General features: G+C 37.2%; 1 protein-coding gene across 8 annotated transcripts in view; it reads right to left on the bottom strand.

Moving 5' to 3' along the window:
* The window catches only part of Stacl (Stac-like), a 963,585-nt gene that overhangs the window by 693,943 nt on the left and 243,381 nt on the right, over window positions 1–26,261 (bottom strand). For all 8 annotated transcript variants that reach the window (XM_068358813.1, XM_068358785.1, XM_068358749.1 and 5 more), the window contains exon 6: window positions 21,463–21,629. In XM_068358813.1, coding sequence (XP_068214914.1) covers window positions 21,463–21,629 — 167 coding nt within the window. The remainder of the gene's footprint in view (window positions 1–21,462; window positions 21,630–26,261) is intronic.

The raw sequence follows: 26,261 nt of genomic DNA, 5'->3' as shown, positions 1-26,261 counted from the left end.
ATTTGACTGTAATGCATCAAGAAGCTGATGTAATTATTGCCAACCAAGTTATGCATGTAGCAAAGCAAGATGCAAATACTATACTTGCAATGAGTGAAGACAGATGTGTTCATCTTACTGCTACATTTCTATGCACTTCTGGGTCTCAAGAATGATGTATTCATGATCACCACTAGTTTGAAACGTACTACTGTAAATATTGGTGCGACAGCTAGAAAACACATGGAGATAGCCAAATACTTACTGCCCTCGCACACACTTACAGACTGATACAGTAAGTACATTGTATGGTGTGGGGAAAGTGAAAGCTATGAAAGCACTTAACAAAGGAAATCTTCCACCAATGTTAGGGGAACCCACGCTAGAAATAAGCACTTTGTTTCCAAGAGATGTTTCATTTATTGTTGCTTGCTATGACAGAAAGCAAGGAAACGGGTACGATGTCCAATGTGCTTTTCAAAGTATGGCAAACCAAAAAAGAGCTAAAAGCAAGTTTAGGTCTTTCAAAATGTCATCCATTTCTCCAAGTTCAGAAGCCTTTGAACTGCATGTGCGGCGTGCACAGTATCAGGCTTGTTTGTGGAATGCAGTACTGTATTCTAATCACCCCCAACAAGGATCTTAGTGAATATGGTTAGCGAACTGACCATTCAAACCAAACTCTGCTGCCTGTCACACTGTCATCCGATACCTTGTCACTCTATAGATGCACGTGCTTCACGGAGATGTTCATGTCATAAATCAAATATGGCTTGTAGTATTTTTTTGCATGAGCTACAACTGCCACAATTCAGTGCTCAAATCCACTGAAGAAGCACTTGTAGGATGACTTAGGTAGTGATGATGAAAGAAACAAAGAATTCTGATAACGATGATTAGAGATATGGAAATTCTATTAACTGTACACCTAGCAGTATATTGAAATAATGGACTAGATAGTATAGATAAGGCCAACAAGTAAATAGTCAATAGTCCAGTGTCGAATAGATAACATGATGGATAGAATAGATCTTGTTTGTGATGTGTGTTTAGCACATTTAAGCTACACTGATCATGGTGATGTGCATGGAACTTGAATTGTAAAAAATTCTGAATATATTTGGTCCTATTCTGTATCAAATATTATATCGATGGAACACAATAAATATGATTTATGCATAGTTTATCATATTATTCTATTTGTAAAAACATATATGGAATATTTCAACAATTTACATCAGCATCACGATATTGATTTGTCTAGTTAAAACTCTGTGGAAACTTCTCTTAGAAATTCGTGTAATTTTATACGATATTGAGAAGAAACCAATTTTTTGACTGTTGTATATTTTTGCAATATATTTACTCGTGCTCAGTGACATTGAAAACCTATATTTAGAGGTATTACATTAAATTGTAGTTCAAATTTGAATGATTTTATGCCTTTTCCTAACATTCATTATATGTGGCGGCCATCTTGGAAGCCATCTTTAATTACTAAAATCCCTCAATGATGCCACTGAGGCCTCGTGTAGATTCTGATTCTACATGACTTCCTCTATCAAACTTTAAATCAATCAATCAATCCTCTATCAAAAGCAACCATATCCTACTTATGGGGTTATTTTTGCAAGGTATAGATAAAAATCTTATGTTGGATTCTGGACTACTAGGCTGAGAGAAAAGTAAGTAAAAAACGATGTAAGAAGTGCTTTCGAAAGTGTGAGGAGGTAAAATACAGTCCCGAATAAACAACCAACATTATATAATCTTGATAAAGCTTAGAGGCCGAGACAACCTTTGAATAATTTTGGGTGCATTTGTTTTTTTAAACCAGCTAAAACTTCATGCATGAATACCATTATTCTAAAAGAAAATGTTTGAATTAACCATTAACAATAAGGAGAATAAAATCCTACATCAGTCTAGATATATCAAAACTCAATATTATTCGTAATACTATCTTAATCGTGATTCCTCTCACAAGATATAATTCTCGTCGAGATTTCAGTGGGTTAACTGTCCTTGTTTCTATGGTATCTGAAAAAATTTACGCTAACATGAACATCCGAACCTTCGTTAACATGGACTCTTCTTCCTCTTTTACCTTGATTGTTTATTAATCAGAAATGGCAATATTTAGGTGATTTCTATCAATATAATTATATCTAAGGCTTTTACTTTTTATAGATGCCTTTATAACGTACCATACTATATCTGTGCGCTGACCCTATGGCTTTTCGTTGGATCCAGAAATTCATCAAAACATGCAGGAGTTACGAGAAAAACTTTTACCATTTTTTCTTTTACCAGAACATAAGCCCTAACACTAACTACAATTTCCCATCTCGTCCTCATTCATTTTGAGGTTAGCCTGATACAAAAGTAATGGACCAACTCGGGAAAGCTTAAGCTTCAATGGTTTATTTCGTATGGGGTTCATTTTGCTTCGGGAAATATGACGTAATCATTGCGGGGAGAACAGTGACCGATGTAGAAATTTTATCATTACTACTAATACCTCAAGAAATAAACATATTTCCTGAGACAAAAGGAAAAAAAAACTAGTGGGGCTGTGGGGGAAATATTTTGAATTTTAGAATATTTTATCTTCCAAGTTTCTAATCTATTATCATAGTTTTCTTTAATCGTATCAATTTGGTAAAATGCGTATAATTACTTAAATAAGTAATATTTGAGTTACAAGCCATGAAATGGGTGAGAAATACTTTACTGGATTTAATTATAAATATACATTTAAGATGGAGAGAATTGTGCATAAACTTTTGTGGTGGGAAGGAATTATATGTTACAGGTAGAAAACAAATTAAGATTTAAAAGAGTTAAATGTGAATTAATTCAAAGAGCAACATTAAGAAATTGAATAAATACACCGCAGTTATGACCGAAGCTGCTTAAGTAACTCGAAGTGAAATAGAAACACGAGCACCCCATTAACAAGAAAGCTTCCAGGCCACGCGTCATACAACAACTGAGAATGTCAAAAGGTATCAGTTTATAAGTGTCATTGAAAAAACAAGTCACGTGGGTTTTTGATAACAAAATTAATCAAAATAATGTAAGCATAAGTAGTAATAAATCGATTCACTAATAATCCTCCAATTTTCATTTTTTTAAAAGATATAAACAGCATAAACTTTAGCTTTATCAACAGGCGATATATCTGTTAATTGTACTAAATAGATTCACTAATAAACCTCAAATTTTATCTTTTTTAAAGATATAAACAACATAAACTTTTATCTTTATTAACATGTGACGGCGCCGAGTAAGGGTGTGAACTCAAAGGCAGATTGGAAACGACTGAGTTATATTGTTGTGGAACACTCTCCTTATATACAAAACCTCAAGGCAACAGGACATGACAAGTTCACAAGACAGACAATATCACAGAGGAAAAACCAGACATGAATTTTCATGTTCGTTTTAGTGCGAGGGAAGAGCGAAGATACAAGCATAATATATACAAAAGGAATTATGTACAATTGTGTGAAACACGGTTGGTACATGGCTCCCCCCCTAAAAATGACATACTGTACATGTTAAATAGGGCGCCCTGATCTAGAGAGGCGAACTGTAGGCGGGTCATCTGGCAGAAGATAAGCAGGATTTAGACGATCAATGGAGACCCAGTCTTCTTTGCCCCGAATGTTTAGGAGGAATGCTTTCGGACTGCGTCGGATCACAAGGAAAGGGCCCGTGTAAGGGGGCGTTAGTGGTGGCTTGCTGGTGTCGTTGCGCAGGAAGACGTGCGTTGCAGAGTGCAAGTCCGTTGGTATGTGATGCTTCGCTGGGGGCTTGTAAGTCTGGCGGCACGGAGTAAATTTTCCCACAACGTGACGTATGCGCTGGAGATCGTCGGAGGAGGTCGTAGAAGGAAAAAATTCGGCAGGGACGACCAACGGGTCGCCATACACCATTTCAGCTGCCGAGACGTCGAGGGCGTCTTTAGGAGTGGTCCTTAGTCCCAGGAGGACCCAGGGAAGCTGAGTAAACCAGTTGCAATCCTTGCAGCGGGACATCAAAGCTGCTTTGAGGGTGCGATGAAAACGTTCAACCATTCCATTGGCAGCGGGGTTCTAGGCCGTTGTCTGATGTAGGGTGATGCCCAGGAGATTCGCTAATGACGTCCATAATTGAGAGGTGAAAGTGGTTCCCCTGTCAGAAGTAATATGCTCAGGGATACCGAATCTTGAAATCCATCCAGAGAGTAAGGCAGATGTACATGAGGCGGACGTTGCAGTTTCCATGGGAATGGCTTCAGGCCAACGAGTGGAGCGGTCGATGACGGTAAACAGGTAACGATGTCCTTGTGATGTGGGTAGGGGGCCTACAACGTCGACGTGAATGTGTGCGAAACGACGCTGAGGTTGAGGAAAGGTGCCCACTCCTGAATCCGTGTGTCGATGTACTTTGGAAGTTTGGCAAGAAGTACAGGCACGGACCCAATCCTTAGCATCCTTAGAAATGCCGTGCCAAATGAACTTTGCCTTCAGCAGCTGTGCGGTAGAACGGCACGAGGGATGTGAAAGGCCGTGGATGAGATCAAACACCTGTCGGCACATGGGAGCAGGAATCCAAGGTCGCGGTCTACCAGTACTGACGTCACAGAGGAGGGTGGTGTTGGAGTCTTCGAGGGGAAAATCCTCCCAATGGAGGGACGTGCAGGATGTCCTACAAGCTTGATACTCTGGATCCTGTCGTTGGGCTTCAGCCAGGGCGTTGTAATCCAATCCCAGTTGAACGGCAGCCAACGTGTTTCTTGACAGGGCATCGGCAACGGGATTCATTTTCCCAGGGACGTATTGGAGGGTGCAATTGTATTCAGCCACGGCGGAGAGATGTCGGCGTTGACGGGCGGACCAGGCGTCAGACTGTCGAGTGAAGGCGTGCACCAGAGGCATGTGGTCTGTGCGAATGACGAAGGGCGTACCTTCTAAGAAATGGCGAAAGTGACGGACAGCCAAGTGCACCGCCAGCAATTCTCGATCAAAGGTAGAATAACCCGATTCTGCCTTGGACAGTTTTCTGCTGAAGAAGGCCAATGGGCGGGGCGAGCCTTTGACCACCTGCTCGAGTACTGCACCAATAGCGACGTCGCTGGCATCGGTGGAGAGAAGGAGAGGGGTTGATAGGGCCTTCTTTGCATTGCAGAAGGCTGCTTCTTGAAGGGGACCCCACTTCAGGTCCTTTGGCTTGCCCTTGAGGGAGGCGTAGAGGGGAGCAAGAGTGGCGGAAATGGCTGGCAGAAAACGGTGATAATAGTTGATCATGCCCAAGAATTCCTGCAGAGCTTTGATGGTCGAGGGCGCGGGGAAATTCTGAACGGCTGCTACCTTCTCAGGGAGGGGATGGACTCCTTCAGGAGTGATACGGTGCCCTAAGAACGACACTTCGTTGGCGCCAAAGGTACACTTGTCGTACCGGACTACAAGGCCGTTTTGTTGCAGGTGGTCGAGCACGATGCGCAGGTGACGGAGGTGTTCCTCTTTTGAGGAGGAGAACACAAGTATGTCGTCCACATAACATACACAGAAAGGGAGGTCCCCTAAGATGCCATCCATGAGACGTTGAAACGTTGCCACAGCATTACGAAGGCCAAAACAGGAGTAATTGAAGGTGTATGTGCCAAACGGAGTGGTGATGGCGGTCTTGGGGATGTCTTCTGGGTTCATAGGCACCTGATAATACCCCTTCAAGAGGTCGAGCGTAGAGAAAACCTTCGCTTTGTGCAGGTAGGAGGTTACATCGGCAATGTTTGGGAGGGAGTAGTGATCCGGTTCTGTTTGCATGTTCAGGCGCCTGTAATCCCCGCACGGACGGAGGGAGCCGTCTTTCTTCAGAACGATGTGTAAGGGTGACGACCATGGGCTGGAGGCCTTTTGGCAAAGGCCCATTTTCTCCATTTCGGCGAACGTCTGTTTGGCAGCTGCCAATCGTTCCGGTGCCAGACGTCTGAATTTTGCGAAGACTGGGGGTCCCGTCGTCTTGATATGGTGATAAATACCGTGCTTGGCAGGAACCGTGGGCGTTTGGCGAAGTTCTGGACGGAAAACTTCCGGGTACGACGTGAGGAGTTGAGCATAGGCATCCGTGGGTGCGCTGATGTGGAGAGCGAGGTTAGAGGGGGCGGGTTGAAGAGGTGTCGACAAGTACGAGTCTGCGTTGACCAATCGTCGGTGGGCGACATCGACCAGAAGGTGGAAATGAGAGAGGAAATCCGCACCGAGGATTGGCATTGTGACGTCAGCAACGAGAAACTTACAATTGAATTTACAGTTTCCGAACGATAATGTGAGGTTCTCGTAACCGTAGGTGGGTATCGCAGATCCGAGGTATAAGGGTTCTTGGAAGGTTCTGAGGAAGTTGTCTGATGTTAACTATGAGGTGGAGTCTCCTGGTTCGAGACGTAAATGTAAAGTTTTTCATATTAATCGTTTAAAACCTTATTTGAGTAAAAGGGGTGATCCCTTAGCTATCGTATGTGAACCGGTGTTAGTGGTAATTTATGTACCTCCGGAGGAGTCCGATGATTTAGTGTGTCAGGTCACATCGGATGCATTAGGGGAAAACATGCAAAATTTAGAACTATTGACAGGTAATTTAGATCATTTAAATATTAACCAAAGAAAAGAAGTGCTAAAGTTAATCCATTTTTTCCAGAACTGTTTCAGGATGCCCCAGGTAGAACTCAGGTTTTGAGCCATGATGTTGATGTGAGGGGTGCTTCCCCTGTTAAACAGAGTCCTTACCATCTGAATCCAGTAAAATTGGATTTGGTCCGTAAGGAGATTAATTATATGTTGAGGCATGACCTTATTCACCCATCAGTGAGTCCCTGGAGTTCTCCTATAGTACTGGTAAAAAAAGGGTGATGGTAATTTCTGTATGTGTGTGGATTATCGGAAGGTGAATGCCCACACCAAAAATGATTCGTTTCCATTACCCCGTATTGATGACTGTCTGGATCGGATAGGGTCTGCCAAGTTTATAACAAAATTAGATTTGTTGAAAGGGTACTGGCAGGTTCCTTTGTCCGATCGTGCGCGTGAGATATCTGCCTTTGTCACTCCTTTCGGACTTTACGAATGTAAGGTTATGCCCTTTGGCATGAAGAATGCTGCTTGCTCTTTCCAGAGGCTAATGAATAGGGTTATTTGCGGTCTGGAAGGAACTGAAATTTATATTGACGATTTGGTGATCTATAGTGATGACTGGCCTACCCATATAGTAAGGCTTCGTAATGTTTTTGAAGCCCTAAGGCGTGCTGGCCTTGTAATTAATTTGGCAAAGTGTGAAATAGGGCAGGCCAAGGTTTGTTATTTAGGTCACGAGGTTGGTTTGGGTCAGGTGGCTCCAAAGCAAGCTAACCTCGAGGCTATTGTAAGTTTAAAAAGACCTGTTAATATTAGAGAGGTAAGAAGAGTGTTGGGCATGACAGGGTATTACCGCCGGTTTGTGCATAATTACTCTGATCTAGCTCAGCCTCTTACAAGTATGTTGGAAAAGGGAAAAAAATTCTTATGGTCTGATCAATGTGAAAGGGCTTTTAATCAACTAAAGTCGGTATTGGTGACTAATCCTATTTTAACTGCCCCCGATTATCACAAGCCATTTATCATTGCTGTTGATGCTAGTGACGTGGGTATAGGAAGTGTTCTTTTCCAACGGAAAGAACATGGTGTCTTACTTCAGCAAAAAGTTGTTGGCAGCTGAGAGGCAGTATTCGACAATCGAAAAAGAAGCTCTCTCTTTGGTCCGAAGTTTGAATTATTTTAAACCCTGTGTAACTAATTTTTCTTTTCCAGTGGAAATCTGGACAGATCACAACCCGTTGGTGTTCATTGAACGGATGAAAGGGGCTAACCAAAGGATTTTGCGATGGGCGCTTTTCCTACAGGAGTTTAATCTAGTAATTAAACACGTGAAAGGATCGGAAAATAAGATTCCCGATGCTCTATCCAGGTCTAATTAAACATGTTTTGCCTACCCCTCCTCATGCGCTGCCCAGTTCGTTTTCTCAAATTGGGTTGGTATGTTAGGTTTCAGGCTAATGGTAATTTTATGTCAGGTGATTGTCATTTTTGTTATGAACTCTTTGGTTAGTGTTGCAAATTTGGTTTGTGTGTTATGACTAACTGGCATTCTGTTTCAGGGGTTTATCATTGTTGTTTATGAATTCTTTGTATCGTACTAATATAGTGTTTAGGGTGTTTCTTTTTTTTTTCTCAGGTCTCACATTTAAAAAAAAAAAAAAAAATTTTATAGTTGTTGTTTGTTGTATTATGATGCAAAAAAAAAATTTTTTTTTTTCTTCGGGGAAGAAGGTATTAGGTATTACCGTAATAATTATAAATTTTAAGGCAGTGTTGCCAGAGACATTGGCCTCCTCTCTGGTATTGTAGTGTGAATTACAATATGTATTACTAACCCCACCTGTTGTATTCTTTAGAAAGCTGCAAAGGATTATGGAGTTCGACTAGCAGTTTCTTTTTCAGTTTGTTTATGCTGTCGTCATAGGGGAGAATGTTTTCTTCCTCGGCATGAGAGAAGGATAAAAACAGTTCGGGCTAAACTTTAATGCCTCCCACACCTTTTCGCTACAGCTGCTATTTGGATTACCTCATCCTGGATCTTCAGAATTACCTTTGGGGTAGTTTTCTCAGGAACTGCCACCCACGGTGTACCTGAGCTTTTCAGCCTTGACATGGCTCGTGTTGGGTGTGGACTTCCTGCGGGCTCAGGCCGTTGTCCAGGATTTGTTCCCGGTCGAACGGACGCAGGAGGGGCACCTCTGCCTCACGTCTTTTCGTCTGTGCAGTTGTGTGGGGAGCTTGTTAGCTCGTGAGGAGGCATGTTGGGAGACTGAGTCCAGGTAATAATTTTCTTGCCATTTTGTTTTTGAGAGGACGTTGCGGTGCCTATGCCTCGTGTTTACCTGCTCTCCAGTACTCCCTCTGATGGCAGTTTGATGTGTGACTGTTTATTTTTGCCGGGAATCTATGCCAGAGTTCCCTGAGGCTTTAAATATTAGCCTAGCACCGGGAGACGCCCGCCGTGTTGTAAATATGTCGTTCCTTCTATAATTGGAGAGTTTATTTGTTTTGTGTCATTTATATATATATTTATGCTTTATTAGTTTCTTTAATTATGGAGAATGTTTTTTTTTTGTTGGATTTGTGATTAATGTTCTTAATTATAAGGTTTAGCTTTATACTATAGGTAGGAGTTTAAGTATTTCCTCACTGTGCTCTCCTCCTTCCTTCCTAACCTTATTTAGTAATAGGTAAGTTTTCTAAATTTGGGCCCCTGATTTATTGCTTGTGTTGTTTGTATTCATCTGTCTTAGGGATTTATATTTTAGAGGTTAGGTCATCCTTTCGGATGTTTATTCTAAGGACGTGATTTTTGGTCCTGTTGTCACAAGGCTGACAGATATTTGTTTGTTTTGTAATTTTCATTTGTAGTTTTAAGTGTATATTAAACATTAAGATTTTTTGTGTTTTCGTTTCCTTTGACCCTTTTTCATTGAACATTTAAAACCAATGACCTCTCTTTCCGTGTGCTTTAAAGATCTTGCACCACGGCCTCACCCGAGGTCGTAACAATAATCTTCTCTTATGCACAGGTAGCTTCGAGTTTTCATTAAAGAGGTGGACAGTGTATACAAAGATATACCTTTGCACTTCAGTGTTAGGCGGTTAAGTTATGGGAAGGAATTGGAGGGATTTATGAGGTGCTTTGATGAAATCAAAATTTTCTTAACAGAAAAAAGGCCAAGACTATCCTGAGCTGGAGAATAGAGATTGGATTGTGGAACTCATGTTTCTCTCAGACATCACCAACATCTAAAATACCTCAATACTCTCTCGCAAGGTGCAGGAAAATTATTGATGGATTTGTGATACTTAAAAGACATTGTTGCAAAGCATGCAGTTTACTCAACTGATATCAGAACTAGTACTTTCCGTTACCTGAAGAACTTATTTGCAATTCATCCTGTCAACGCTACTGATTTTCAATTGTACAAGCAAGAATTGGTGTCTGAGTTCTCAATCAGATTTCAAGATTTTCAACAAATAGGCCAATTATTTTCATTTTTAATCAGACCAGACACCTTCATCTACAAAGACTTGGGTGCGACTCTCTTTGATTGGGTGAACACTGAGGAGTTGAAAGTGCAGTTAATTGACTTTTAAACCTAATCATTGTGGTAAGATAAATTTAAAAATCGTAGAGCGCTACTAGAAATTAGTAAAAAATATCATGCAACCTCCATTTTAAGGTCCTGGCCATCACTGCCTGATAAATTTAATTGTATGAAGAAAATAGCTTTTGCACTGCTATCAGCATAAAAATCCACATAATGTGAGTAGAGATTCTTACACATCCTCACCCACATCGTAGAAGGCTTACAACGGATCACTCCGAGAGTTGTGCGAAATTCAAGGTGTCCAAATATTTACCTGAAATTTCAACTTTGGCCTTTGAGAAGCAAGGGCAAGGATCACATTGATATGGCGAGGAAGAAACTTGAAAAAAATAAGGTAAATTTTATTACAAAGTACACTAAATACAATAAAATTATCAAATTTTTTCTATGCATGTTCAGGAAAATACATCATTATTAAAATGGTCCCTACATACTGTACAATTATAATTTTAATTTCCACATATGGTGCTAAAAATAAAAACTGGCTCTCCAGGTAATAAAAAAAAATAAAATTCATTAATTATCAAGTGGCACATTGTGTTCAAAATGTTGCCAACCCCCACACTAGATGCACAAAAACTCCTAGCTGAGTTGATGCAACACTTGCTGTACAAAAATTTCTTTGTTGGAAAAGGTGTTGCTAGCTATTCAGATGAACTAGAAATTCTTTGTCAGCTGAACAGCAACACTGCTAGGGGGAAAGTACAATAAAGAAAGAAGCTCTTAGCAGATTTCCAAACTTCAACTTCCGTTGATCAATGATCTGAAAGCTTTTCCAATCTAAGATGCTCCACAAGTGAGAATTTCAAATTCTGTTATCAGTTTCTGAAACGTCATGAAATGATTCTTGATCTAATGCTAGCTGACCGTGAAGGATCATTGCAGTTGCATCTTGATGCACAGTAGTGTCCCCTCTATGAGTTTGCCGTTGCACTTAAATTACCTTCGGTGGGGTACTGTATACTTAGAAGATGCAAGAAATTTACCTGAAACACCATAATCTGTCTCCAGAAACTTCTCTGAAGGAAAGTCCTTCTCCATTAAGGGCAAACCAAATTGCTTTTCAGCAGTTGGTGGAGGTCAGAAACATGGGCAGACAATCAATCTCTCATCGGTTATGCAAAACAGATGAAATATGTTGCTTAATGGGTATGATATACCATGAAATGACTGTGACAACCTGCTGCGAATATACTGGTGTCAATGAGAGTACATCTGAGGCATGATAAAATTATGAACCATTTCTGTCAAAAACAACTAAAAATGAATGGTATATCCAAGAAGTTCATTTAAGAGAGAATCGCCATTTTCAACAGAACACCCGAAAGTGCTCCATAATTTTGTCACCAAAAAGGAGATGACTGAAGAAATTAGGAATCCAATCCTGAATGAATCTGAAAAGAGCAAGGAGAGGTATGTAATATTTTCTTGTAAACAAATTATCAATAAAACTTAACTCAAGAAACACTTCGCAGACTATACTTCAAAACAATGATCATCATCAGAAATGATCCAAAAATACAACAAAGATGGTGATCAGAGATATAAACATGACTGAAAAGTCCATTGAAGAAGCTCAAGATAAAGGTCTCACCATATAAGATCCTCTTACTCATGTTATTCCCTCACCAATGTTGTTTGATGATGAGGGACTTGTGACAATGCATAAAGAGAGTCAACTTGACCGTGAGCTTTTAGATAGACTGCACATAATGATTACTATTATGACCACAAACCGAAGTCAGCCTTCCTAATTGATGTAATGACAGCAGTTCTTAGAATGCCTCTCACTGGACCTGCCGACTTCAGTGATCCAATTTCAAATTTCAAACAGATGAAAGATGTGCACCCATGGTATATTACCTTAGAATATCATGGTAACAATGCATCTGTGAAATATAGTGAAAGATTAAGATGCAGATTCCTTCCTGTAGTTCTGAGTATAGTTGCCCAGACAACACCAATTCCTAAACATGTGATGACCTAACTTTCAAACAAAAAGCAGCTGGAGAAACTCAACAATAGCCAATTGTCTGGTAAGCAGAAAACTTTGGAGAGCTGACAGTATTTGGTCAGGTATGCATGGACAGAAATTACTGAAAGTGTATCAAGACACAAATGTAAGGAACAAGACATGCTACACCTCCCGTCGACAATTGAAGAAGCAGATCTCCACATACCTGCACATGTCCTTGATTGTGTACAGGCAGGCTACAAAACCTGTATCTCCAATCATACAGATGTAATCACTGCATTACTGTACTTTGTGCCAGTCTTTCTTCAGAAGGTACTAGAGGAATTATGAATGCGAGGGGGAGGCTCCACTGACCGTTTTGTGCCCTTTCGCATTCTGTTTCCATACCTGAATTTTGACTTCTGATCAGTGCTTCCTGCTTTACACAGCCTTACAGCAGAAGTGACAGAGGGAACACTTAAAGAGTGATCCTAATATCTACTTAAAAGGGTTTGGTGCAAGAACTTTGAACTCTCCAATAATTTTTCATGCGAACATTATTTGGCGAGAATTGTTGATGTCAGGAGCAACTCGAACAACTTTAAAGAACTTTAGTAGAAGCAGTATCACTTCCCTAAATTTTCACATCAAAATCTGCCAACAAGATGTTAAGTTCTTGAATCACATATCTACTGCGCATCCTACAATGCATACACCATCAGCATGCCCTGTATAATTAAACAAATAAGCATACAGCTCACCTTGTTCCATTGAATAATGGATTTACACTTGAAAGAGTGGAAACCTTAAGCCATCATCAACATGGAAAACCCTACAGGTTCACTGGTCTTTGGTTTGCCATTGTGGCAAATGTTCGAGTGTAACATGCTCTTGTCAAGCAACCCAGGTAAAATACGCAGCCTTCTGCACTTGCAAGAAAAAGAGTAACTGTCAAAATCCTTACAACTAAGATGATACATTGAATTTGCTCTCCTAATTTTTGGGAGGGTGTGTGAAAAGTGGAATAGGAGCAAGGACTATTACCTTTTGTTCACGTTGATGTTTGTTATTCTTGGTGTTTGCTACCACAACATTTCAGCATCTAATTATGCATTTATTTACACGTTTATATGAACAAAAGGTCTCAGTGCATTATAACCCCAAACAGAAATAACCATTATAGTTTACGTTTAAACCCCAACCGCAGACTCCTAAATGCATAACTATTGTGCTCAGTGAATTCTGGAATACACGTTTTTTCAAGGTACAGTATCACGAAATTGAATATGACACATGTTATGTGCAGAATTCAAAACTCGAACAATAACATTAGGGGTTACTGAATCCATCAGATAATTGTTGGAGGTTTAATAGCACTTTTAGGTGGCTAATGAGAATAAGATGTTAAATTGATGTTAACGAATCAATATTACTGTTAATTGAAAGGTAATTTTCATATAACAGAATAAGTATATTCATTTCAAATATAATCTTATATTCCTTGACCATGTAAACAAGGGTTTAGACACACACACTGTTGGGATTCAGCAAGAATTAGCCAAGTTATTATGAAATATGATTTTGATATTTTATGCTTATTTTGGGGTACACAAAAATTTTCACAGAGGTCTGCAGCAATAGCTGACCACATTTGGAACTGTCGCCCTAACTTTCTTGAAAGGCCTAAATTTGTAATAAAAGGTGACTCCGTACTTTTAAGATGGACAAACTCCCCCTCCCCCCTTGATCCTGGAGTAAATAATTGTTTTATGACATTTTTTCCAAATCTTTAGGAAAGGTGTGAAACAACGTTGTAAATATATATTTCTGCTAAACTCCAAAAGGCAATTGAGGTCACAATTAATATTCCTAAAAACACACTTGGAAGCCTAAAAAAAGACCAACTCTCCCAATTGAATGCATCTTACAAAAACAATATTTTAGATAATGGATTCTGACTTGGCATAATAAAGTATTTTGAGGAGCAAAGAATAATCAATAAATTAAAACGTCAAGAAGTGTACAGATTTGTATAAAAAAAATGACACTAAAATCCTGTTAACGATGGCATACGCTGGTAGAAGGGGCGAAGTTAATCAACAGACCAAACGAACTGCGTCTTAGTGTGTAAGACGCAGTCGGAGATATACTAGCTTCACCAGAGATCATGGTAACCAAATTAAAGTAAGTGTTACTTTAGTGTGAACGAATCTTATATTCCACTACTGCATAGGAACTATGCCCAAGTATTAATATCCTCTTAACGGGCAATCAAAGAGAATAAAAACAGTTCTAACCTGGAACTATATGGATCCATAGCAGTAATACTAAAGAGAAATCGAACAAAGTTGAGTGTATTACCGTTATCTTAATGGAATAATGAACCAAACGAAAATAGAAATGCCTATCTATGGAAAAAATAAAGATATTTCTTTTAATATTGGATGGGAACCAAACGGATACTTAATAGTATATCGTTGGAAAACGTATTCCATCACTGCGTTAGCAGCACTGGCTGGCTAATTCTTATAAACTAATGTGCATCTTAGGGACGTGTCTATTTGTTTTCCGTCCATAAAGACCTACCAAAACATCGAATATGGATTGTGTTTTGGAAATAGCTAATTGAAGCCTCAGCCTAAAAATTGGCTGCTGTCTTATGTGGATACTTAGGGCCCTTATCATAGTAAACAAAAGTAATCAAAAGGGAAACTTACCTAAATTCAGTAAGCACCCAGAAAGTGAATGGTTGTGACGTAAAATATAACATTACACGTAATAGCAGGGTTGCCAGTTGTATGATAATGATCAATGAAGCACAAATATTTGATAATCAACTAGGTTGGCAAAGGCACCAGCCACCCGTTGAGACTACCGTTACAAGAGTTACTGGGTCCTTTGACTATCCAGATAGAACTACATTGAACCCCTCTCTCGTTACGGCTAATTTTTCCTTTGCCTACACATGAACCGAATAGTCTGGTCTATTTTTACACATTCTCTTCTTTCCTCATATAGCTAACAACACTAATATAACCGTAAAATTCTTCTTCATTCAAGAAGTTAACTACTGCATTGTAACTGTCCAGTGGATACTTATCACTTGGTAAGAGTAAAAGAGGCTCCTAACTATGGTAAGCCACCCTTCTAGAAGAACGACACTCTAAACTCAAATCATTGTTCTCTAGTCTAGGGTAGTGCCATAGCCTTTGTTCCATAGTCATCAACTGCGTTGTGTTAGAGTTCTATTGCTTGACGGTACACTCAGGAAACCTATTCTATGTCCTTATTTCCTTTCCTTACAAGGCTATTTTCCCTGATGGAGCCCTTGGGATTATTGCATCATATTTTTTCCCAACTGGGGTTGTAGGTTAGCTAATAATAATAATAATAATAATAATAATAATAATGATAATAATAATAATAATAAGCAACACCTTGAGTAGAAAATGCGATAATTTTCAAAATTGTACAATATTCTACAAATGGATGATAACCTAGAAATTTGTATTTGTACAGTCAGATTAGGTGTCATTATATCAAAAATAGTAACTATAACACATTCATAGCACATATTTCATTGATAAAACAATTATGAAAGGCTACGGAAATCATTGTTGTGTATGACAACAAAATAACGGTTTTCATTGGTGATACCACGGGAAATAAGAATTCGGTATAATTATACCCGGCAATACTATACCAAAAGAAATTGGGTAAATAAGCATATGTCAATATTATAATTTTACAGTTTTACGTTGATTATAGGAATAAATAACCTAACTGATAACAATTCAAGGACCCTACAACAAACCTTAGCGTCAGTTAAGTAAATTAGTCTAGATAAGGTAACAACAAAACAAACACAGAAGCGTAAGGAAACAACAAAACAAACACAGGGGTACAAATAATATAATTAAGAGGGAGTAGTGTGGTATACGTATCACTGTGGATTTATGGTCACTGCCGACATTTCCTGCTTTGCTCCTCAACAAACCACTGTTGAGTATGTTGAGGACGGCAGGGGATTGATTTTGCATTAAGGAAGTTAAGGTTAGAATAGTTGGGAAACGTTGCATCCATTCAACAGGGTTAAGCAGACATAAGTGAACCGGAACGTTTGAAACTATGAAGTAACAGGAACTCTAGGATAATAATGGTTTTCATAGTGTAAGACTTGGACCATATTTCAAGTTAAAGGAAATGTTAACTGCGTCATGAAACTATTACACAATTAACTCATTAAAAGACATGACTCCTCGAAATGAGAGAGAGAGAGAGAGAGAGAGAGAGAGAGAGAGAGAGAGAGAGAGAGAGAGAGAGTAGGGTATGTGTTTGAGTGTGCGTAACATTTTAAGAATTCCATGTACAGTATTACTACTATTACTAATACTACCAATATCCGAGTCTTCATTAATGAGGTATATGGGCGAGTCTCTTCTGCTCTAAAATTCTCTAGAAGTCATGGATAATAATGCTTTGCGGCTCATTGCATGTGCCCCTATGTGGACCAGACTCTCCCTCCAGCGAGCTGAGGCAAACCTATCCCTACCAAACAGAATTGACGTAACAGTATGTTTCATCATCGGCAAAATTTTCCTCTAAAAACAAGATACCAGACTCATCAACCTTCTTTAGGAACCTTACTCTCTCCAAAACTATGCTGGAAGCCTGATAGAAAGCATCAGAAGAATGTACACGCAGTAAAACGCTCTTCTTATAAATGACAAGATACATGAAAATTATATGCCTCAGGCTCCTTGGATTCCTGAACCGTTTGATACAAATTTCACGGTCCTTCCGTCGTGCAAAGCCTACAACATACCTTGAAATGAGAACAGCAGTACAAACCGCCATATATAACACTCTCCCTCACTAAATGTATACTTCACTGATATCAGTCAACATCAGCATTCATGCAACAGCAGATGTCTTTGGACTCCCTACATAACTCTATGGTCTTTCCACGCAGCTTTTAACTATGTTTCTTCTTTGGTTTCTCCTCACCCTTCCCTAAACTCCTTTTTCCCAGCACAGTGGTTCCCTTCCTAAGTCATCAGCAGCCATTGCCTGGCCCTCTTTGGTCCTAGCTTGGGTGGAGAGGGTGCTTGTGTGCTTCTCATATGTATACATGGTCAGTCTCTAGGGCATTGTCCTGCTTGACAGGGCAATGTCACTGACCATTGCCTCTGCCCTTCATAAGTGGCCTTTAAATCTTCAAGCTATTCCATTGGGATAATTTATGCTCCCCACCTCCAACTTTTTCTCTAACTCACCATTTTCACTTTCTTTCCCACGGCCTTCTTCTACCCTCGGACTCTATGCTTTAACACTTTCTCTCCTGATGGGCACCTCACCTGTTACCATTTTCATTTGCATGAACCTAAAAGGATTTGGCAGTCGCCCTAACGTGTTCCTTCTCGCCCTAACGTAGCCAGTCATGCCCGTAATAGCCCCTGCATATACCTCTCTATTTTAATTCGCATTCAATACATCTATCCCTTTAAAATAAAATATTTTTCTATTCAGTCAAATATTTTTTATATTAAATTTGCTGGTGAAACCTCTTCACACCGCCCTAAGTCGTAAGACCTTTCTAAAATCAATTTCCTTATCTAAGTAACTTTTCCCTGAAGGGCTGCCAACGCTAAAGATCGTGTCTTCACATAAAGTGAGAAATCATTAAAGAACAAAACAAAACAGGTGTCTAGTTCTGCACGTCATACTACGGTAGCAATGAGTGGGAGGGCCTTGAGTAATGACGTTTTACTAACCTCTATCTACGAGCCTGATAGACTTTGATAAGTTTCCACTTATTTTTTTCTATTTAATCTGATAAGTGCCTTAATTATCAACATTTTATATCACTGCATATTTTTTGCAAAAGAGGTGGGGGCTTCAAATACAGATTCCCAAAATAAGATCAGAATCCGATACTTTGGTAGGATTTTATTGAGAAATTTCAATTACACAGAGTTACGAAAAGGACAGTAGGCTAAGTCATTACAGCTCAAACAAGGAGGTAGGTATTCAAGCACTTTACTAGTAAATTTCATTATTGGAAAATACGTGTCCAAAATCAGACAGGTTTATAGAAGGCATTTTTGCACTTATTTTCTAATTATTTCCATAGAAAGCAAGAGAGACAAATGATAAGGAGCGCCATTGTCATTATTATTATTATTATTATTATTATTATTATTATTATTATTATTATTTACGCTACAAACCACTTGGAAAAGCAGAGTGCTATAAGCCCAAGGGCCCTGACAGTGAAAAATAACGTTGTGGAAAAAGGATATAAATGAACTACGTGAGAAGTAATGAATAATTAATATAAAAGACCACAGGACCACTGACAATATTAAAATTGGTCTGTCATATATAAACTATGAAGAAAGACTTATGTAAGCCTGTTCAACATGAAAACATTAGCTTCAAGTTTGAAATCAAAGGTTCCAATGATTCAACTGACAGATTAGAAAGATGAATCCACAATCTGGTAACAGCTGAGATAAAACTTCTAAAATATTGTAAAGTATTGAGCCTTATGATGGAGAAGACATGACTATTAGAATTAACTCCTTGCCTAGTACTACGTACAAGATGGTACAGTCTAGGAAGTTCTGAATGTGAAGAGTGGTCAGAATTATGAAAAATCTTATACAACATGCATAAAGAGCTGACTGAATGACGGATTAGGAATAAGAAACTAAGTACTCCGCAAGTTCTTGAACAAATTATAATGAGTCAGCAGCTGAAGACCAGAGAGGAGCAATACTTGAAACAGGGTAGAATGAAAGAATTAAAACTTCTTCAGTATAGATTGATCACTGAAAACTTAAAAGACTTTCTTAATAAGCCTATTTTTTGTGCAACTGAGGAAGATACAAACCGAATGTTTATCAAAAGTAAATTTACAATCAAGAATCACACCCACGATTTTAAGGGAATCATGCAGTCATAAAGAAATATTATCAATGCAGAGACCTAGTAGTCTCCCGTGCGGTCTGCTGCCACCATTGTCAGCCTTACCACGCATAAAAATGATTGTAGACAGTTTTAGGAGTCATGGGAGATGAAATACTGTTAGATTTATGCGTGCAGGTTGCTCGTTGAAAAGAGTACCACAGTGTAAGATATCCAAAATCAGGTAGGCTATATTCTAAAAAAAAATGTGTATAAAGACGACGAATTGGACATGAACCTCCATGAAAATATTCTTACTATCTTTACTAGAGTAGAATTCTTGAAGCCTTTCAAAATGAATAATTCTTAAAAAAATATTAAGTAAGTTTATGTAGGATTTTGCTGTCTTAAACAGATCTAGCACCCAATCGTTTTGTTTAAAAACCAGTTTTGGTGAACAGTACTCCATGTGTGGGAAAAACAATTCATTTCAAGAGAATATTACAAGTATTTGTAAAATGATGCAATATATACCGTCGATAAGTTATATCCGTATATTCAATTTTGGACTGTCAGCTATAATTTTATAAAATTGTCATACATACATACATACATACATACATACACACACACACACACACACACATATATATATATATATATATATATATATATATATAATATAAATATAATATATAATATATATATATATAAATATAATATATATAATATATATATGAATATATATATATATATATATATATATATATATATATATATATATATATAAATATATATATAAATATATAATATATATATGTATATATAAACATATAAATATACACATATACTGTATATATAAAACTAGCAACCCATGAAAACTTATCAAATAGGTTATCCACACTAACTTTATTTTTATTAGAACAAAATTACCTTTTTTTTTCAATTATCACCAAAGCTTATAAAAACATTTTCCTTTTACTTTCAACCTTTTAGGTCATGGAAACTACCTAGATATTTATCACACCCTACTATGTCAAGAAACTGGCAACAAACACCAAATGAATAACAAATATTTCATCACACATGACGGACCAAAAGCGTATTTACCAAGGTACTAAAGACCATTGCACAGACTACAGTCGGTAATTGGTTTAAGTGAAGTATTTCCCAAAATAAGCCAAAGTCTGCTTTTGTCCATTAGATAGAAACTCACAACATACATTGTTGAAAGCATGAGAACTTCTTTTCCAAATCCTGTCATTCGATGTATATTTTTTCCAGGTCGGATAAAAATTCGACAAGACTAATAACTCATAAAAGGGGAAGGTAGCAGAATAATGATGTAACTGCTCTATCATTAGTCATCAACTGGTGGAAATGATATTATTTTCTTAATGGTCGATTAAAAATACTTGAAAGACATCGTTGGTCAATGAATGGCAAGAGGAAAAAGTGAAGGTATAACATTTACTAATGATTAGGAGCAAGAATAAAGAATGACTATTCCAGATTTTGAGGATATAAAGCAACTTGTCAGTAATAGCTAGGACCCTTACAAACGCAATACCCATTTATATTTCATATGAAAATGAAGACCCATAACTAACGACTAAAGAGTACAAATCTTTAAGGGGAAAATAAAGACATGCGTTCTTTTTTTTTATTAATTAGGAGACATCTACCTAATTCACACAAATAAAAAGTCAAATTCGATACCCAACAAAGATCAATTTTGGATCGATGAATTGAAGCAAGTATAAAGAGTAATCTCCTTGAAAAATATACTACGCACGCCATTATCTGTACATGCCGGAGTTATTACACTCGGCAAGGTTGGCTGTCATTTGTAATTATGAAGGTTCTGTCGCTATGGTAAAAAGGCAGATATCTCTCTGCTTGTCAGCAGAATGTATTAATATGTAGTCTTTAATCCTAATTACATGGCTTTTTCTGGAGGCCGTTTGAATTTTAAGTAATACAAAGCTAATTCCCGTTTCTAAATGATACATTCAGCGACATAAAATCTATCCTATCGAAATCCTGATTCTCTTTTTTTTATTCTATATGGTGTAAGTAAGAGAAAGAGAGGAGAAGAAATAAGGGAAGAGCAGAAAGGAACGAGATGTCGGTGGAAATAAACAGAAGAGAAGGGGAAAGAAGGATGGTAAAAGGAAGGAGTGGAGGAGAGGGAAAGTGTACGGAGATGGAAAAGGAGGACAGAAAAAAGTATATGAAGTGTTGGAGGAGTAAGAAAAGAAAATGAAAGTAAAGGGACTGGAATAAGAGGAAGAAAACTGAAAAGAAGAGGAGGAGGAGGAGGAGGAGGAGGAGGAGGAGGAGGAGGAGGAGGAGGAGATGATTTAAGCTTTAAAGGTGAACTTACCTCTGTTGGATTCTGAGAAGCGTTTCCTGGGAATCCTGCAACTGGGCAATTTGGCGCTCGAGATCAGCAGATTCCTTCTTGAGGGCTTCATACCTATTCCTCGACGAGAGTGCAGCTAATCTGTCGAGGATCAGCTCATCCTTCAAGTTAGCAGGAGCAGCAGATTCCTGACGGGGGGAATAAGCAATGTTCTTTCACTCAAGCCAATAGAAATAACTTTTTATTCGGGTCATTTGAATTAGTTGCTATCGAAAAATTGGCATCAGCTATCATGAACTGCAACTTTTTTCGTCTACGCTTTTTCAAAAAATTGGAAAAACATCAATCCTTATGAATAACACTCATGCTTTGATCCTAATGTTTCAAAATACTCATTCGGAAATGCACATCCCATCTTGTCAATCAACATGCACACATGAAAAAAAAAATCTGACAACATTATTCTATTAAAAAATACACGCTAGATAAGCCATGTAAAAATATTTCAGCATAATCTGATTTCACGGAGCGAGTGAAACTGAACAGCTGCCACGCACATTAACAGATGAAAATAAAAAATTACTGACGTAGAACTTGAACTAAAACACAATCACATTTCTAGTTCAGTCCATCAAGCAAAAAATATCTATGTTTATGGAAATTTGACATAAATGCAAAAACTTCCAAACTGTCTTCTTTGTCAGCACACCTTAATAAAATACAAATATCATTACCAGTACATTGCATATACTTACCATTTTCTCATACAAATAAACCGATTCCTTTAAAACAAAATACAAAAAAAAAAAATAAATAAATAAATAAATAAAAATTTAAAAAAATCAGCATTGAAACAAACAAGAACTTCACTAACAGACCATTTTTCCCAGTATCAATAAAGTTAAACATAAACCATCCCCTCTCCATTACAAGTAAAACAGAATAAATAAGAGGTATATAGAAAATACCAAAAAAAAACTATCACAAAGTAATATTCGCTGGGCAATGCCATCTAATGCGTTCTGGTTTGGCTGACGCAAGTTACTCTCTTTAGAGAGAGGGATAAACCGTTATCAAACTGTCATCCCACTGTTGCACCGCAAGCTTACAGCACATCAGTACGAGAAAGTTCTACAAACAAGAAGGGGAAGGGAAACGCCTAGGTTACACGATGAACAGTTACTTGTCCTACAAGATATAACTGTGTGTAGGATACACATTAACGTTCTTTAAAGATATACAATAGATAAGAGCCTAAAGAGTAATGTCTCAGCAGAACTGATTACCAAAAGCAAGGCCCTCCTTGACTACATGCACACGAATCAGAAAAGCCTTTAATAATTTAGGCGCTCAAGATGCAACGAAAAAGGCAGCCAATAAATCGATGCTTCACACCAATCAAATTAAGTCATTAAGCTATTTTTATCAAGTTAAAGTACAAAGTGAAAACATGAGCAAAATAAAATTATCTAATCTAATTACCAAAAATGACAAATTTTCTTAAAATTTTACTCGTATGTACATTTGCATCGACTTGGATAATGGGAAATTTATGAAAGTAATATAAATAAAATTCTTACTGCGGCATTAGAATGCAAAATGAGGCGTGCATTGGCTCTTAACATGATTATTGAGCAGTTTTTACGCCTAATGAGACAAAATGTTCATCTCTGTTAAGTGTAAAAGTCAATTATGTTTTCCTTGTGTTCATAACACAGATAACCAAAACAAACAAGTTCACAACCATAAGAAGCAATAACTATATATCTCTATGTTGTTCGGCATTATCCTTTAATTTTAAATAATTATAGTATTTATTCTTCAAATCGTGATTTTCTTTTAATTATTATTCATTTATTAGGAAATTCTTTGTTATACTTCAATTTTCCCAAAATGAAAATCTAGCTTTTGAGGCATGTAATCGGCGTTCTTTTTTTTTTTCTAGAATTCTTATGCATCCGACAGAAACGATCATACCGGCACTAATTATATAATTACACACATAAAAATTTAACATTTTAAAACACGAGTATTTAAAACATGCTCTGGAAATGATTGAATAAAAATAAACAAACAAACAAAACTCTTCAAAACTAGGTTACATGGCGAATGTTTCACACATTCTGTTTATTTGAACGTTTCATACCTTAGCGCTGTGGCTTCTACTCTCAAATAGAAAACATTTTGACATCTTTCTGGCAGAAATCTACGTATTAAGAGAGCAAATTCTCCGGCACCACTGCCTTACATTCTCAATTTCTGGTTGTCATTACTATAATAATGTTGTTTGATTACAATACCTTTATTTTCATCAGTATTTTTCTATGGATCTCTTTGCCGTACTTTTCTTTATTTCTCTAATGGAAAATTAGTTTTTAACAGATCTAAAATGTTAAAACGCAATTTTTTTTAATACATACAAGTATGAGCTTCAGATGAAAATCAATTATACTATAATTTCCCCAAAAGAAAGACCGTTTTGGACCTAATAATATACAAACGTAAATTTACATGAAAACATATAAATGTAAGAAACACTATTTTGTACTTTGCTCAATGGATGATTTGTTTTTTCAGTCATTATCTTTTCTTACTTTAAAACGAGGTCCCTTATGACATGTGATTAATAAAATAAAAAAATTATAGTGTTATTCCTAACTAAAAATTTAAAAATTTCCAACATTATCTCCTGATTCAATCATATTTTTTCTAATGAAATTTCTAGCCCCATTATTTTTCATACCTATATTCCCCTACTATTTTTACTGACACTACTTCAGTTGAAGTTTTCATGACGTTATTCTTCGTGACTATTCTCTTCTATCCCTGTCATAGCTTTTCAATGTTTTCTTTCTTTACACAACTAATACAATTTAGCAAACAATTGCTACTAATAACTAAACTTTCTCCTCTCGCTTACATTATCAAACTACGTTACACTTCAAGTTTTTCATAAGTATGCTACTGTAATGTAACTGCTGGCACTTTCTTCAAGAAAGTCCGATAAAACGACATTATATTTTAGATAATGGAATTCTTATCGCATATCAAATCCACAAAGATTTTCATAGAACCCCTAAAATACTTGATGGTTTTCCTCTAATCATTTATGATAACTAAATAGTCCTTTTATATGACACTCCGCCGTTTTTAGATGCCATAAGGTCTTTCATGGTGATTACACTTCATCTTTCATAAAATCTTTCATCCATTATTTAATAACATTAGAAAGAGTATGATGATCACGTTTCTCTATCCATTATATATTGCGATAAACTCAGATAAGGTTCTTTTAGCTATTGATGAAAACTTTATCCTATCTTTCTCCTATTCTCAAATGTCCAACTTCTCTCCTATTAATGAGATATTCTATATGATAGATCGAAGTGTCTCATTACTCACAATACCGTTAAATACTCAGGTAGTTTCACTTATTTCTTAAAATCTGTAAATTGTTTATATTTCCCAATTCAATGACTTAAATATCACTTTCCCATCCACCAACAGTTTTTTTAAATGCCTTTTCTTTTCTTATATGCTATTTTTCTCTTAATTCGACTTATTTTACAGTGTTCATACTGCAATCTTGTACTATTCTTAAATGTCTGCTATCTTTTTGTATTGCTAGGTGGCTCCCTCTCTTTTCTTCGTTATCTTTGATGTACTTAATATTGACTAATCCTCTTTTAGTATTTAAACGAAACTTTGGGGTTTCTCTTTTCTATGCATTCTCAACGTCTTTTTTTCCGAGAGATTGCAAAAAATTCTTTACACCTGTTAAAATTTGTCTTTAGGTTTTTTTTTTCTTTTTCATTTCAAGTATTGCTTGACCTTGAAGAAAATTATGGAGAACCCACACTTACATTGGAGGACTACCGAATATCTCATCTCATGGAAACTTTGACCACAGTAATAACTCCTTAAGAGAGATTAGTTCACCACATTTAACTTGTCCCCTCAAGGCACTAGAGAGTTGAAAGACCCAAGCCTACATGGCTGAGGACTATGAGGCGTAAAGTAGGAGATGATGAATGTAGAAGTATTAATTTAAAAGCTCAAGATAGAGACGGCTGGTAAAATCTAACCGAGGCCCTTTGCGTTAACAGGCGTAAGAGATGATGGGTAATAATCCCTTCATGATTTCGTTACGCATTAGAGTGATTTATAGGTGTGATAGAGCATCGACTGACATTTACATTGAATTCAAAAACCCTTAAACGACAAGCAAAATTATTTATTAATAGGTATTGGATTCGCTCGATGGAAGGGTATTATTTTCGTAAACGGTTAGACAATATTGTTTCACATTCGGGTTAGAATCTCATTAGCTATGTCACAAAAAATCACAATCATACACATGTAAACATATTAGTGTTACATTCAATACCATTTGGAACTTTTCCTCATTTTAGCAGTTTTCTCGCTCATGTGTCAATTATTTTGAATACTTTAAACTTCCTACTAAAATAATATTTGTAAATAATAGACTAACTGTCTAACACAACACGCTCATCATATTGGCTACCTTTCAATAAGGGCAGCTACCTTTGGTTTACCTCTACAACTACCAAAAATGACTACTTGCACAGGAAGCGGATCGCAGTTAATGACATGAGGCACACGATTGTCAATCTCCCCACGACATTTAAAATCTTGCAATACACAAAGCGGACATTCCAGTACTACAGAAAAGACTAATATGAGAAAAAAATTATATATATATATATATATATATATATATATATATATATATATATATATATATATATATATATATATATATATATACTGAAAGCAGTAGAAGGCAAACGCTTCAAATT

The sequence above is a fragment of the Palaemon carinicauda genome, chromosome 2 (assembly GCF_036898095.1).
Source record: "Palaemon carinicauda isolate YSFRI2023 chromosome 2, ASM3689809v2, whole genome shotgun sequence".
Taxonomy (NCBI): domain Eukaryota; kingdom Metazoa; phylum Arthropoda; class Malacostraca; order Decapoda; family Palaemonidae; genus Palaemon; species Palaemon carinicauda.
This window is presented reverse-complemented; position numbering and strand designations above follow the sequence as displayed.